Raw genomic sequence first — 17088 nt, 5'->3', positions numbered from 1 at the left:
GCTTTAACTATGTGGCCCCGACGTTTAGGCATCCAGTTATCTTTAGCTATAGCAACCTGTAGCCTGTACTCTTAGCTACGTGGGCTTTGCTTAAATAACCATTTAGCCTTTACTGTCAGCTACATAGTCATTAGCTGGGTTTAACTTTGTTTTAATGATAACAAATCACCATTACTTGTAGCTAGAACCATTTAGCCTCTACTTTTAGATATATATAGCTACTTTTTTAGGCTTTTAGCTTCAGCTGTTTTAACATCTTAGGCTGTTTATCACAACAGGTCTCCAGATGAGAAAGTATTCCAATTTCCTTCACTTGATCACGAGTTAGTCATGTTTTTGTGATCACTGCTGCTTTCGCATTTGTTCTTTCACTATGGAGTTGAGCACAATCACATTTTGCGTGAAATTCGGGAAATTGACAACAGAGGCCCAACAGCAACGAAGCGATGAGCCTGGCGAGGTGTTTTGAGTGGTGTTTGGGATTTGAAACGTGCTAAACGTCACCGTCCAAGACCAAAGAAGGTGCATTTGATTCGGAGCTCAACCGGGTGGGTTTTCTTTGACGTTTGTGTCCTCCGGGGTCAGACTGTCGATGCCGAGTTGGACTGTGATGTTCTGAGACGTTTGAGGGAAAACTTTCAGTGCAAATGACTTGAACTGTGGTACTTGGGTTCTCCAACATGACAATGTGCCTCCTCGGAGCAATAACCAAGAACACAACTGCCCCCCCCCCCACCACCCAAACTCGCCAGATTTTACTCGAGTTCTTTCTGTTTCCCAAAAATGTTCTGCAAAATTGGATCTGTCCTCTCTGCTCATGTTTTAGGTCCATGGTGACATCGCAAATGCGCACATGGCAATGCTGACAGAAATGCGTGACGCAGTAACTGACGTAGATCGAGCAACGCAAGTTGAAACACTTATTCACAAAGGTTCTCGCTTCCCTCGGCACTGTGCACGTTATGGTGCTTGGTTTTGTTCGTAAGCAACAGGAGCAGTCTCTGAACGTTTTATTGTCCCTCATACATATATATTTTTAGTCAAGTAATTTTAATTTTTTTTTTTTTTTTTAAATTGGTTGAAATACTCAGGCCTTCCCTGTTCCCTCCTGACAGCTCTATTAGTGCCAGGGCTATATTTACCCTGGTTGGGAATCACTGCTGTAGAGTTTGGCAGGCAAAAGCGTGACAGAGCAGCGCGGCATATTTGAGGAAGGTGCATTCTTCCTGTGGAGAGACGGTGGAGGACAGGACCTCGTCATCCAGCCTTCCTGCCAGGCAGATGGGAAAGTCATACAGGGCTGCTCTCCAGCTGGTGAGGATATCGGGATTCATTTGTCTTTGGAAAAAAAAGGGACGTTCTCGACACCCCGTGGAACAACTCCTACATTCCCGACCCGCTCTGACTGGACAGGTTTAAGCAGAGTGAGGGAGGTCAACCCTCTGTTCATCCGTCCTGATTTAATCACTCATCAGGTTACCTGTCGGTGTCATTTGTTACGGTCTAATGATTGTAAATGACTCTTAAATAGGTCTCAAACTTCTTTTACGATAAGTAGTCCTGGGAGCCGCAGGATGGAAGTATCACACTTGATGCTGTGCAGAAAAGTTATTCTTTGAAGTCCTTCATATATACTGACGTTCTGGGAGTACAGTAAAAAAAATACTGTAAACGAAACTGAAACTTGCAGATTTTGCTTTGGTAATTACAGAAGGAAATGAAACAGCATTATTTGTTTCCCCTTTATAGAAAGTAGGTATAAATGACAATTCTAGTCTAGAAAATGAATGAGAGGAAGTCTGTGATTTACTCTGTAGTACTCACGAGGAAACACAAAAGTAGTCGTAAAGAAACGCTCTCTTCATTACCTTTTATGAGCTCCACAACAATATGGGGGTTGTCCATTTCACATTGGAACACATCGTGTGCCTTAAGACACTTCAAATATTTCTCTTTGAAGGAAAGACAATGCAGTCTTTGCATATTTCACTTAGTTAAACATCATATAGCTTTAGTGAAAAGCTGGAACGACATGACAGATGATACATCAGTGAAATGTAAAGGTTTTCATTGATTAAATATCATGCCGAAATTACTCATTTGAGCTCCCAAATTATTGACTTGTGCACACAAAGTTGATTTTGCCTCCGTGGCACTTTCCAAAAGGGAAAAGCGAAAATACTTTTTATCCTCAAAAATTCATGCTTGTCATCCTTAGCATATAAATATTTTCACAGCATAGCACTTTAAGATCTCGGTGAAGTTTCATTCCAGTCTGAGCAGATGCATACATTTGTTTTACAATTGGAAATGTGCATATCATGACTACAAATGGTTTCACCCAAAATTCAATATATATTTAAAGTAAATGGTAAATGGTCTGCACTTGTATCATGCTTTATCACCTCATCGGTCTCAAAGCGCTTTCACATGGTTTTCCATCCACACATTCATGAGACTGAGCTGCCACGCGAGGTGCTCGCCATCAGGAGCACATTCACACACCGACGGTACGCCATCGGGAGCAACTTGGGGTTCAGTGTCTTGCCCAAGGACACTTAGGCATGTGGACAGGAGGAGCCGGGGATCGAACCACCAACCTTCCGATTAGTGTGCAGCCCACTCTACCATCTGATACAAATCCGATAGTAATAATATTGATTTTAACAACTTTATTTAAGATGCATTTTAGCTGACATTTAAGAAGAAGGAAGCCTATAGTTCAGAGTTTGAACAGCTGTGACGGCTTCTAAATACCTTAACAGTGACTTAAGAGTTATTCATATTCTTCTTTGGCCTGAATGCTGACCTGTGGCTCAAAGAGCCTACTGGCTGCTTAGCTTCTGTCCATGGCCTCACCCGAAGCGGAGTAAAAGTCCGACTAGCCCTTTCAATCCTCTTTGGTGGACATGGAGCCAGTTAGCCCTGGGATTACCTGACCTATCCACGACCGTCACTCTGCTGGCAGCTTTACAAAGATCATTAGGGCTTCAGGAAGTGTTCTACTCGGAGAGGGTGGCCAGAACGTGCGGGCCGAGCTGCTGCCTTGGCTGTCATTCAGTTGGCATCCTTCCTGCTTCATCTGGTTGTCGGTGTGAAAGCCTCAGAGCCGAGTGTCTGCTGGCTAACAGCATGATCCTGTGACGTCTCTGAGGCTGCTTGTCACAAAGCATGTCCCCAACCAATGGATGTGATGACAGCTGGAGTGAATGTTTGGGGAAATGTGAGGCGTTTCAAGTTGGTTTTTGTTAAGTTTTCTGATGATATTACCCTCCTCCTCCTCGTGTAATGTCTCGCTACGATGGTTATTTGCCATATTTACTTTTGACAGCATTCAGCAGCAGGCCGATACACCAACTGTGTGACTGGAATATCACCAACCCATCATCTAGTGATGACCAGCTTTGAATTGTCCTTGTTATTTGTTGCTGGACAGTTCCAGGACTGTTAACTCCCTTTCAGTATTTATGCTAAGTGTCAGTCTTTTAAATCACTCTCGACAAGAATACGAAGCATATTTCCCCTCGATGAAACAGTCCTTCTCTGGATCAAATATACTATATGTTTGTTTCAAGGCCCCACAGATCCTGCAGGATTTCCTTTCATCCCTCAGTCTCAAATGACATGTTATTAGTGTAAATGGACACACTCATGAAATATGCAGGGTGCAATTAGGCCGTGACAGAGATTAGAAAAGCACATTTAAAAGCCGTGGAGTTGAAGGTGTGGCTGTTTGATGTGGATGTCTTCCAGCGTGGTCAGAGCGTCCAGGTGGGAGGAGGAGGGGGGGGGGGGGGGGTTGGCGCTGTCAGAGCAGGAAGGTGGATCCAGTGAGCAAGTCTGCCGGAGACAATCACATACAGTACCAGGATCACAGCCGGTCTGTAGCATCTATTAGTTGCTCAAAGTGCTTTAGCAGCAGCACTCAGCTCCTTCACTGTCCCTGGTCCTGCAGACTGTGGGATCACAGAGACACTATAATGAGGAAGATTAGGTGAGATGGGCTTCTATCTCCCCGTGAAACGAGACCCCTTCTGTAACCTTCCCTCTGCTTTAATCTGCCAGAATATTTCAAAACCAAACACCCAACAAATGCCGTCCCTTTGGGATCAAAAGAGCTGACATAAAGGGATCCTGTGTGCAGAAGCTGCTGCTGCTCCGTGGCTCCGCAGACCCCACATAACCCCACGATACTTTTACTTGACGGCGGAGCGATTCTCCAGCTTTTAGTCAATGGGGGTCAGAAGCAGTTAGAGCTGGAAAACCCATTTCTGTCATCGCACCTCTGATCCTCAACCAAAACTAACTCGGCCGTCAGCAGTGGGAATATCTCTCCGACAGCCGGGGGAAACTAATGTGACCCTTTTGGAAATCCAATTTTCTGTGCGGAGGGAGAGGATGAGGGTGAAGGACTGAAGATACAGAGCTGAAGAGCATGAGTGGGGCTTTGTTTTCTTGTTATGTCATCGCTCACATTTTTCTAAAGCCACGTTGTCTCAGACTGTCGTGTTTCAGATCGATTTCTTTTCTTCTCCGGGTCACACCAGCATCAGAAAAAAAGGATTTTCACTTCTGTTGACAGTTTGAAGATGAAATGTCTGTTGTTTGACACTGCATTTAAATCCCCTACTGTTGTCACACTCTGCACCCATGCCAACTGGGCTGTTTTTCACCTTGCATGTGTTGTTTTTTCACTCATCACAGCTTTATTGGCTTGTTTTGGCACAAACGTTACAAGCAGCTCTGTTCTGTCCTCTGCTGAAAGCCAGGTTGGGAGGTCATCATGTTTTTTCTGGATTGCTCCTAATGAGACAGAAATTCTAATAATTATGCCGGAGGAGCCTGAATGTCAACGCCTGTCCCAGCTGATACGGTGCACCAGTGGGAGTACAGGCAGTGATACACGTACTACAGTCCAACTATATGGGTACCTGATAGATTCAATCTTGTCATTGAAAAAAAATGACAGAATTTCATATGAAACTTTTTTCATTGTTCCTTCTTTATTCTTGCTGAGTCAATTTTCATTTTAAGATCTTTCTTTCAAAGTAGTCTTTCTTAAAAATGTCTTTTTAGCTCATAATTCCAATATTCCGTTTGAGACGGTTCGAGTATCTGATTAGGATGCCCCCTCGGCACTCGGAGGTTTTTCAGACATCGAGGAAACCCTGAGGTAGACCCACGACACGCTGGAGGGATCACACGTCTCATCTGGCCCAGGAATGCCTTCAGATCCCTCGACAAGACCTGGAAAAGGTACAGTATGGTCCATCTCAGCCGTATGAAGCTCCAGCTCACAGTCCTCACCTGAGGAACAAAGCTCAAAGGCAGCAGCGATGTTACACTTCATGGAAGATAAATCCAACTCATGTGGTCAGATAAGTGACACTGGAAAACAACACCGCTCTCCTTTTCCGTTTTTCTTTTTATTGGGCCGAACTGTCCAGAAAATATTTCATAGACCCCGGAGGCAAACTTTGCGTGATTGTAAAAGATTCCTTTATGAGGAATAGAAGAAGTCTCTTCCACATACATTGCAGGAAAACTTTGGAAAGTTTTTTTTTTTTTTTTTTTTTTTTTACTTAAATAAACACAAACCCATCTGACAGGAAAAGACATCAACATCTTCTGAGAGAAGAGATGTGTATTGTTTTTGAATCTGTGCTTCTATTTAATTTTCTGACAACATAATCTCATTCTTGTCTTTGTATAATTTCCAACAAATCAATCATCCATTCCACGGTGAGTAATGAGGTACCAGGTTGTGTTTATACTAAACAGCTCAGCAGCGTCGTGCCGTATGTGTCTACCTTTAAAAAATTTCCCCTCGGGGATTAATAAAGTATATACCTACCTACCTACCTACCTGCTATTTGCCTGACAGACGCTTTGATTTAGCTTTGCAGAGGAGTGGCTGCAGCGTGCATGGCAGCGGGACTCAATCCAACCCATAGCAACTGTGTCTCCACACCTGGGAAACACATCGGCAGGGCTGCCTTCAGTGCATTGTAACTGACTAAGAGTTCCATGTACATTTCCAGATGTGGGATTCAGTTTCAGAAACCTGCGTTCAACCTGTCTGACACATGCTAAAGCAAAGCATGAAAACACAACAAATTACAGTTAATAAATTACCTGAAGGTCTGTATCTCAAAACTCTGACACTTTAAAAATGCTTCTGTCTTCAATATTTTGAAGTTCTTTGGTGATTCAGTAGCCTATTTTTCTGCTGTTTTGACATTAAAATCTGCAGCATGTGACTGTAAACTTGAAAATAGCCAACTGTCTGTGTCCTGTCCTCCAGAGGGAGTGACGCTGAGCGGAGGCAGACTCAGCGTTAAGACAGTGCAATAGAGTAAATGGGATAATCAGGGTTTACAGATCTGGGTGGCTGCAGTGACGCAGGGCTTTATGTTGCCTAATGGAGCATCCGTGACAGCATCCCCCCCTCCCTCGACGTGGCATCCCTGACCCTTCAAGAGCCCAGAGTACGTGCTTCCAATTTCTTCTGACCCTTGACCCTCTCACATCCTGCTTGAAACAGCTTCGGATAAGACATGTCTTCATGCATTAAGTTTACCAATATGGAAAAATAACTGTTGTTTTTAAAGGCTCATTGAAAATAAATGACCATATTGCAGACCCTTAATGTAACTTTAATGACCAATTCAAGATCTTGTTGCACATTTCGGTGTGTCCAAGAGGTGTTTTTACATTTGACTGTAGACCCTGACATGACAGTGGTCTACAGGAGCGCCAGTCCACTTCACAGATTGCAGAGAAAATATTTATTCTCCCTTTAAAACAGCAAAAGTCACATTTCCTTTATGACTTTTTTTTTTATTATTTTTTTTTTACGATAATACAAATTAAATCCGTATCAATGTGATATTTTAAAGCTATATACTCTGTTACTTTGTTTCAAGACCTAAACCAGCCCACAGAGGGCGACATGGTGATATGAAGTGAGCTGTGTCCTGATCAGCTCCAATCTTACGGAGATCAGGATACACGTTTATAGTTATTGTTAATAATTTAATGTTGTTTTTCATGCCGTTTTGAAATTTTAATTTAGATTATAAAGGGATTATTGTAACAACAGGAAATATATCGGCAGTTAAAAAAAATTATTCAAACGCATTAACTGTAATTAGGAGCAGAAATGATATGAGAGAAATATAATTTATCTAAGGAGTTATGCTTTAAATCATTATTAAAATATAATAAGGACAGACCGGCGTTGGTTCATACAGAAGGGTCTTACAGTATTATCATGTTGAGCAGTGTTAGCAGTGAGCAGCAGACTGTCAGAGGGGGGCGGGGTGAAGTACAGCTGACATCTTCAGACTACAGACGTGATTCGCAGAAGGACGCTGCATGTCAAGTGGACAGGTAACGGTTAACTTCTCCATAAATGGGAAAAATATGTTGAACCAAACAGACTCGAAGAAAGTAGCCTGGATTTACTGAGCACATACAAGTTGCATTAACGGGATTATTTATTGGCAGCGGGAGGAGAAATTTAAATTGTGTAGGCGCTGTGCGTAAAAATCCACAAGATTCATCTGAAGGGTTGATCGTCGTCGTCGTAGTCGGAGCGAGGATTGTGCCAAAGTGCAACTTGGCGAGCAGCTTATTCATGCAAATTCATAAAATCATAGGCGTGCCTTTGGGCGATGGAGTCACAGCCGGAAAAGCAAACCCCCTCCTGGATCATCAGCGACCTTCAAAGGCTGTGATGCGCGGCGCTCGGACGCATTGACTACAGCACCCGGGCGACTGTTTTATAGGTGCAGAGGAAAAGAAGAGAAAGTTTGGGCTCGTTTTTCTACACGCTTCTGTTGACTGGCTGCAATTCTTTCTCAAGTCAAGCATCAGCTCGACTGCTCCGCTGGATCTCCAACCAAAGGCTCATTGCGCAAACTATAACGCACTGCCGCAACTTTAAGCCTGGGGTCTTTCATTTTTTTTTTTTTTTTATTTATTTACTTTTAATATTTTGACAGTCAGAACGGACCATTTCTAACACTGAGAGTCTTGATGAAGTTACTGATACGCTACTTTACTTGTGCGTAAAGACGCGACCACTGATTTGTTCCCATTTTGAGAAAACGATTTCACTTTTGTTTTTATTTAAATTGCTGCGGACCTTTCTCCACCATGTCAGAGGACGACAGCAGCTCCACCACCACCAGCCATATGTCTGACACAGAAGACAGCACCGTCAGCGTCCTCAGCTGGGAGCAAGTGCAGCGGCTGGACGCCATTCTGACGGAGACCATCCCGATCCACGGCCGAGGAAACTTCCCCACTCTGGAGATGCAGCCGCGGCAGATCGTCAAAGTGGTGCGGAGTCGGATGGAGGAGAAACAGATCCACGTCCGGGACGTTCGGTTAAACGGCTCAGCAGCCAGCCACATCCTGCACGAGGATAGCGGACTGGGCTATAAGGACCTTGACCTCATATTTTGCGCAAATATGAAAGGTGAAAGTGATTTCCAGACTGTGAAGGACATAGTTTTGGACTGTCTCCTGGATTTTTTACCGGACTGTGTGAATAAAGAGAAAATATCCCCGTTAACGTTAAAGGTACATTTCACAACTCTGCACCGTGTTTTTTTTTTATTCAATTGTTTACATTTATATATGTGATCAGCTTTAATTGCATTTGTGACAATTTGGCTTAATGGCTATTAGAAGCAGCCTAATGTGCAATTAGATCAGTTTAGTGATAGTAAAATGTTGGTTTTCTGTAGTTAAGAGGATTGAGTTAAACCAATTTGGAAGGGACCTGACCTCAGCCACCAAGGTCCCATATAAGTATCTTCTAGGATCTTTAATATTGGGGTCAGTTGTATTAATAACAAAGCATGCAGCTCTTATGTGTATATATAGAAATATGGTTATTAAATACAAAACCCTTTTGCACAATAGAAAATTAGGCCTAACTGTGTCGGTACATAACTCTGCTGAATTACTGATTGCACCTTTAAGACTTTAATACTAAATGATTCGACCCTTTTTCTCTTCTCTCACACACACGTATAGGAGGCCTATGTGCAGAAGATGGTGAAGGTGTGTAACGACTCAGACCGCTGGAGTCTCATCTCCCTCTCTAACAACCGGGGAAAGAATGTGGAGCTGAAGTTTGTGGACTCCCTCAGGCGGCAGTTTGAGTTCAGCGTGGACTCCTTTCAGATCAAACTGGACTCCCTGCTGCTGTTCTACGAGTGCTCAGAGAACCCCATGGCCGAGACCTTCCACCCCACCATCATGGGCGAGAGCGTGTACGGGGGCTTCGGCGAGGCCCTGGACCACCTACGTCACAAGGTCATCTGCACCCGCAACCCGGAGGAGATCCGCGGTGGGGGTCTCCTGAAGTACTGTCACCTGCTGGTGAGGGGCTTCCGGGCCGCGTCCGAGTCAGACATGAAGTCCCTGCAGCGCTATATGTGCTCACGCTTCTTCATTGACTTCTCTGACATTGGTGAGCAGCAGCGCAAGCTGGAGTCCTACCTTCAAAACCACTTTGTGGGCCTGGAAGACCGCAAGTACGACTACCTGATGACCCTGCACGGGGTGGTCAACGAGAGCACGGTGTGTCTGATGGGACACGAGCGGCGGCAGACCTTAGGGCTCATAGCCATGCTGGCTGTGCGCGTGCTTGCCGAGCAGAACGTCATCCCCAACGTGGCTAATGTTACATGTTACTACCAACCTGCTCCTTATGTGGCAGATGGCAACTTCAGTAACTACTACATAGCCCAGGTACAGCCCATGTTTGCCTGCCAGCAGCCTGCGTACTCCACCTGGCTGCCGTGTAACTGAGCGAGCCGCGCAGAGAGGAGGAGGGAGAGAGTCTGATTTCTTTAAACAGGAGCAAGTCACACCCTCAAATCTGCACAGTGCTCAAGTGCTGACAGAGAAAGGGGTCTTCTGTTTAATGTTTTGCATCAAAGCTTCTGTTTTTGTTCATACGTTGAGTATGAATGGTAAATTGAGAACAGTTGGCTTTCACTTCAACTTCGTATTTCAATGTGAATATCTCACATTTCTTGAAAGGCCGACGTCTCCTGACGAGGCCTCGGCCACGCAGGTTTGGAAAAGACTAATTTTAGGAAGCGATGGCTACATGCAAAATGTGTGACGGCCTCGAACGCGAGCAAGCAGAACTGTCATCGAGACGGCTGATTGAATCTGTCACGAACTGTTTAGCCAGCATGTTCCAGCAGCAGACCAAATGGCTGCATCAGTGTCCTGAAGTTGACAGCTTCTCCAGCCCAGCTTTCAGGGGTGTGTAACTCACACACACACACACACACACACACACAAACAAACACACACACACACACACACACACACACACACACACACACACACACACACACACACACACACACACACACACACACACAAACAAACAAACACAAACACTCTCAGATTTGTGTGTGCGGGGCTCCAAAACGAGCACCCCAGACTCTGCTTTACATCAGCTGTGGTGAGATGCCGTTAAAATGAAGCGACATCTCCACCTCGCATTTGGATCTGATTCTGGTTGTTTACAGACCAAAGAGTTTTCTTTTTTTTTTATAACAGAAAAACCCAGTTTTGATGGGGGGGAAAAACTAACAAAATATGAAACTGTTGTTATTTCTATATGTGAACATATGTGTGCTTATAAGTGCCTATTGCCTGTCAGCAGGCAGAGAAAAGAATGAGCAGGCTATACGACCCCACTCCGTTTAGTCAGGCACATGAGACAGTAGCACCCCAGAGGCTTGTGAATGTATACATGAAACCGTGCACAGTCCGTGTTCGTCTACATTTGGATGGAAATGATTTTGCAGTAAAGTAGCAGTGAAATGTACAAACAGTTTTTGCAAAGGTCACAAATATTACATTCTGCTTTGATAAGCATTTTCAGATCATCAGCAACTTACACACAATGTTTCCCGTATATTTTGTAGAGTGGTGCTGCACTTTTTCTCGTTTGAGGAAAAAAAAAAAAAAAAGTCAGAATAAGTAGGTATAGAGAGAGAGGAAAGACTGCATTCAGACGGAGGGGGCCCGACAGAGCTGGTGTGTGTCTGTGTGTGTCTGTGTGTGTCTGTGTGTGTGTGTGTGTGTGTGTGTGTGTGTGTGTGTGTGTTCCCCCATGCTTCATCCCACAGTGGAAGGATATTTGCAGAGACACCTCAGATGATGAGACACTGTTTGCTGTAGCACCCTGGCAGGGAATTCCTCAGCTGCTGCTGAAGAGCTTGAACTTAACGGGGGTTGGGTCTGCAGATGCTCTGAAAAACGTAGTGCCAAACATGTCGGCGAGCACAACTTCACCGTGTGCAGATGTCGATGCTGATATCGGAGACAGAGAAAGAGAGAAGACAGTGAGAAAAACAAAAAACAAACGTGGGGAGAGAAAGGGAAACGTTAAAAGCCAGAGGGGAGAGTGAGCCGGTCTGGAGAGATGGGTGCAGCTGGTGATGGGGTTTATTTCTTGAGGGCTCCCATGCTTTACTGTACAAACGGTCTCTGTTAAGGTCAGATTACAGCTTTATGGACAGTGCTGCAGTTTATCCCTTTCATTTCAGGAACACCAAGGCACTCTTTTATCAGCGTTTGCTGTCGGTTTTAATCACACTGATGGTTGATAAAAAAAAAAGAAAAAAAGAAGCTGAGGAACACTGCATGCATTCATGCCGGCTTCAGGAGAATTTAAGTTGCACCTCATGGTTCATTTGATGCTTTATTGATGCTCATTAATGATTTCATAAGCCTCATTCCCACCCATTTTGAAGAACTGTATATATTTATATGATTTCAAGCTTAATTCTTGCAAACTATACTGCAGCTTTATCTGATGGCAAGTAGAAAAATACAACGGTGATTCCAGGTTTGGACCAGCATCTCTTCCTCGTCCTTTTTCTTGCATCACTCTGGTAATCCACACCTGCTCCGTTCGGCTGTTTCTTCTCAATGACTGTGTACGTCAATGGTCTCCTTTGGATTGTGCTGGAAGTATATTGTCATTTTATACTCGGTGAAGTCCTACCAGCTGACTAGCTAGCTAGCTCCAGTCTGCCTGTCAGTTAGTGATTGTGGGTTACTGCATCGTCTTGTACGTGTCGTTTTCAAGGTTTTTTCTCTTCATGCAGTCTTTTACAAAATCACACTTTGAAAAAGAGAGAAAAAGATCCTCGTCATGTATGTATATTTTTTATGATTGTTATTTTTATAAATGTATCACACTGCAAATGCTGCGGTGCTTTTTGAATCTGTGATTGGGCTTCAAAGGATATGTTCTCGATAGCTTTTTTGCTATTTTATGTCGTGTCCAATGGATCAAAAGGTTAAAGATGTTTTCCTCAATAAAATATCTGAAAACCAGATTTGCAATGCCTCTCGTTCTTCATGAGTCTAAATCCAGTTTAGTGCACGGCTTCTGTCCAGACACAAAGCTCCTGCCAAACATGAGAAATTGCTCGTATGTCGATTAACTGCAGACTTTTTTTTTCTTTTTTCTTTAAAGAAGAATCAGAGTGTATCTTTTCAGTGATGGGAGCCATTCAGCGCTTTTCAGCTGGGTTCCCCGCTCATTCCACTCGGAGAGGCAAATCCCTGCCGGGGCCTGTTGGGCCCGACAGGCCCGGCCAGAAACCCGTCCAGAACTGTCCCGCTGCTGCCAGAAAGGGCTGTCGCTGAATGTGAGGGGATTTGCATCCACCCAAAAAAGAGACTTTAACGCTTTTGTAGAATGAATATCTCTGCCTGCTCATCAAATTCTCTGTTAACAACCCCCCCCCTCCCCCCCCCCCCCACACACACACACACACACAATACACTGACAGCAATGCAGTGGCGATGATCGCTGAGGCCCGCAGTGATCGGAGTCCAACTGTCTCAATGGTTGTCAGGCTGAAATAAAACCCACTGACTGTCACACGGGTCACATGAAAAGCTGTCCTAGATACGGAGGGATATAGAGAAGAAAACACACAATGAGTAAGAGGTTCCCTGTATGATATAATCCTATATTTAGCTGCCATGAGAAGGACGTTATTGGTTTCACTCAAGCGCATTTACAGCTCATTAATCTAGGCTGTTAAAGTAATGATTGACAGGTGGAGGCTGAGCAGCAGCGCATGTATAGACACATACACAAACAACATATGACGTTATGGAAGGAGAGCCGCTCGATTTTACCAAATCAGACCGCCGAGAGAGGGACTGCGGCTTTTATCCCCCCATCACTTACCTTGGAAGTGCTTTAGGAAGGAACCTCTGTATGGCCAGTACAGACGGGATAAATGATTACAGCCACCAATAAGTCTTTCCATGTGCACGCTCACATGAGGACTGTTTTACGACCCACTTGAAACAATGTGAACCTTTCCTTTAAAGAAAATCACATCAAGCACTGAAGCAAGAATGTGATCCTATAATAAACGGCTGCCTGCGGGAGACACTCGTTTCTATAAATTTTACCACCTCTCAGTCTGTACAGCAACAAAATGTCTTCTGCATCGTTAATGTTGCAGTACTGCTTCCAACCAGCGAGTGCAGCACTGACGTGACTGCACATTTGCTACCAGACAAAAAACATGATGCTTTAAAGCTCCACTGGTCAACATATTCAATATTTAGTTTAATAGTTTCATGTAAAGGGTCACTTGTAGTGCAGTCCTCCCTCAACTGCATCAACTGTTTTAACACCTTTTAGCTTATTGTCTTGGTTTTTGGACCAGAAACTTTACTGTTTTGGTTCACTAGTGTTGCTCTCCGGAACTTAAGTTCTTTTATTAAATAAATTTTGTTATTTTTTTTTTAAGTGTTCACTCCCTGTACACTAGTGCCCAGCATCAAACTACACAGCTTTAACTAGCATTAAGCGAGCATAGTGTAGCATTTAGCAACTAAAGAATAGTGTTTATCCCAGGACTTAGTGAAAACCAAACCAGAGCTAAAAGGAGAGATGTGACAATCAGTTGGCCAGAGACACAACTTCAAATGAATACTAACATTATTCTATGTCTGCAGGAGGTGTAAACAGGCAAATATACAGTATATTGTGTTTACAGCTTGTGCTGATCCCAAGTGGTGACTTCAAACACCAGAATGACGGCTTTTCTAGCGTTTAGATACAGAACCATGATCCAGTTTTTAGTACAGCACTCATCCAGGCTCCTACTTGGCTTATGTCTGAGTATATGAGAGACAATGAAATTCTTATCACCAAAGAGCATAAAACCACTAAAACTATTGACCTCAAAGTCATGCAACATCGCCCTGATCATGTTCTCCTTCAAGCAGCAGCCAAGCAAGAATAATTATTTGTTTACTGTCAGAGTCTCATGCCTTCTGGTGCTAGCAGTCTCCGTCTTAATTTCAAGCATGACTCGACTTAATCCTCTCTTAAGAACCCATCTCATTTGTGGTTTGCTTTAAAGAAGTCAGATTGATGTAATGGTGCCAAAGGACCTAAATCTCAGGTCCTTAATTTGAGATGCAGCATCAAATGAAGAAGCCCTCTTAATTTAAGGGGAGCTTTGTTTCAAAGTTTAAAGGGTGAGCTGTGAAATACTCTCACCGCAGTACCTGGCTGACACAGGGCGATAGCTAAAGGAGAGGGAATCCATAGAGTGTGTGCTATTGAATGTCTTTTTAATTACCTGTTTACCTTTAAATAAAAGCTCAGACACTTGTCAGTTATCTCTTCGGTTCCTCGTCCCTCCTCGCGCTCATCTGCTCTCTAATGGCTTTTCCAGAATGGGATTTCTCCTTGTTTTTCCTTCCCTTTTGCTGTGAAGAACTTTTTCCAGATGAAAGTTTTTTTTTCTTCTTTATGGAATAAGAGTGAACCGTTTGGAAGGCGGCTTCACCTAACCTGGTCCGGTCCAGACTATGGTCTAGTCCGCCGGTGAGGAGTGATGGCCGCGGCCAAACGAACATGCTGTTTCATTTACAATGTGGCTTGGTCTCTGAAATACTATTTCAGCTTTGGTTATTTTTCACTTATGTAAAGAGTGTGGGATAACACAGCAAACCAACCCCTCTCCCCCCCTCCACACACACACACACACACACACACACACACACACACACACACACACACACACACACACACACACACACACACACACATGCATGCACTCATCTACACACATCATGCTGGGGGCTTGTAAATAAATTCCAAAAGAGTGATTTTTTTACAAACAGTGAGGAAACATCCATCATGCATGTCAACACCCATGGGGGAGATACAGATTTAGAGTGCGAGTCAGCTGCAGGTCACTGACAGCTGGACCTGCTGTTCTTCAAACATCCTCTAAATGTGTCGGAGTCTCTGCTTTCAGCACACCTTGAAAACAACAACTTACAGGACCAGAAGATGCACGACACTTCTTCTCAGTCTCTCTAGGCTGAGTTTGGTTTCTGGCCTTCACGTTTCATATATCATGTCAGACTGCATGTATATATTTGGTTATAATTTCAGTGTCCCGTGATATAACTGCTGCTTCAGTAGCTTTTCCCACCATGTACAAAGTTCTCATCAGTCAATCTAATTATAAGCACATGAACCTAAATTACTGGCTATCATTAACTAAATACTGGCCTTGCTTCAGCCTTTAAGTTCACTTAATATGACAATTTTCCTTCAGGCTGTGGAATCAAATGGCTTGGAAGGGTGAAAGAAAACACGTCTATAATGTCCCGTTTAAATTAAAGCTGCACTGATTCATATTTTCATATCAACAATGGGTCAAATGGCTACGTGTTGCGTAAAAGGTGTCACTCGTAGTGTTGAATGCACAGAACATTTTTGCCAGAAATAGTAGCTCTTCAGAGCATTTCACCGTCTTTAAAACAACACTCTCAAAGATCTCTGTTTTGTTCTCTTTGGTGGCACCCTGCAACGACACTCCTCTCCAAGTAAGGAAATAAAATGTTCACAGTTCTCTTGATTTGGTTTCATTTACACTTTTAATTGCTTGAAGCTTCAATCACCTCTAAAGTGTGTATCAAGCAAGAGAACCTGAGCCAAGATGGGACATTTTTTGTAGCAAATGGTTTGTGAAACAAAAGGTAATGCAAGACAACTCTGCTGGAGTGTCACACCAGTTTACTATTGACCTGTAGTCAACCACTTACGGGAAACACAAAGGAAACCAGACAGCCAAAGAGAAACACAGAGAAAGAGGTCAACAGCAGCTATCAGTGGGAACAATGAGGAGCTGACGGCTGTTGTTGCTGAAATTTGAAGATTTATCGACTTCTGTAACGAACTGACAGGATCACCAGGGAGGAACAATTGAGCTGAAACGACTGAATGGATGTGAGAGATTCATGGATCCTGGACGGGTCATAGGTGGGGTGGGAGTAACAGTAGGAACCAGGTGGGAAAGGAAAAAATATTGGAAGGAGGAGACCAGAAGAAGAGCAGCTGATCATAAAAGCGGGGTTTGTGTGTGTGGAGACAGAGAAGGTGAAAGAGTGCAGGGAGGGAAGCTGATCCTCTCGTCTCAGAGATTAGTGTCATTGACATTAGCAGGTTTATCTTTTATAAGTCTCAGGACAGACGAGCTTCCTACCTCACAGTGAGAGAAAGAATCCTCTGTCCATCTTATTAAAGCGTGCTGGGTAAATATCATTTTCATACGTGTTCCATACCTTCACATCTTGGCTGCAGCTCTTCTGTGTTTTGTGTGCAAATTGGATCTGACAATGACACATAGTGGGTGAACTGGGAGTCAGATACAAAAGAGAAAATCATTTTCCTACATGGACATGAGAAATACCTTCTGTTTTCTCTGAGAGCAAATCTATAAAGGAGACACGCAGATCAGAGCCAGTTGTTTGAGTGTTAAAGCAACAATACGTAAGTTTTGCTGAGCAGCAGCAACAGTGGCCACTTTGGCCTTAAGTGGTAATTACACAACATCATAATTGCCAGCAAGTGCACTGTACATTCATGCTCAGTCAGAACACATTGGATGCTAACGGACTCAGGGTCCAGTTGCCTTCTAATACAACTTGGATTGACCATGACCTGGATGACTGTGAATCTTTACGGAAATCACATTGAGATAT

The 17088-nt window shown here is 43.7% G+C and overlaps 1 protein-coding gene across 1 annotated transcript; it reads left to right on the top strand.

Annotated features, from left to right (window-relative positions):
• Nucleotides 1-7384: 7384 nt before the first annotated feature.
• Nucleotides 7385-12387, top strand: tent5aa (terminal nucleotidyltransferase 5Aa). The gene is made up of 2 exons (XM_069143383.1): nucleotides 7385-8589; nucleotides 9049-12387. The coding sequence occupies exons 1-2, from the start codon at nucleotides 8161-8163 to the stop codon at nucleotides 9826-9828; spliced, it is 1209 nt and encodes a 402-aa protein (XP_068999484.1). The 5' UTR covers nucleotides 7385-8160; the 3' UTR covers nucleotides 9829-12387.
• The last annotated feature ends 4701 nt before the right edge of the window (nucleotides 12388-17088 follow it).

Source organism: Embiotoca jacksoni, unplaced genomic scaffold, assembly GCF_022577435.1.
Source record: "Embiotoca jacksoni isolate LCO1_2020_lvr unplaced genomic scaffold, fEmbJac1.0.p SCAF_11, whole genome shotgun sequence".
Taxonomy (NCBI): Eukaryota; Metazoa; Chordata; class Actinopteri; family Embiotocidae; genus Embiotoca; species Embiotoca jacksoni.
This window is presented reverse-complemented; position numbering and strand designations above follow the sequence as displayed.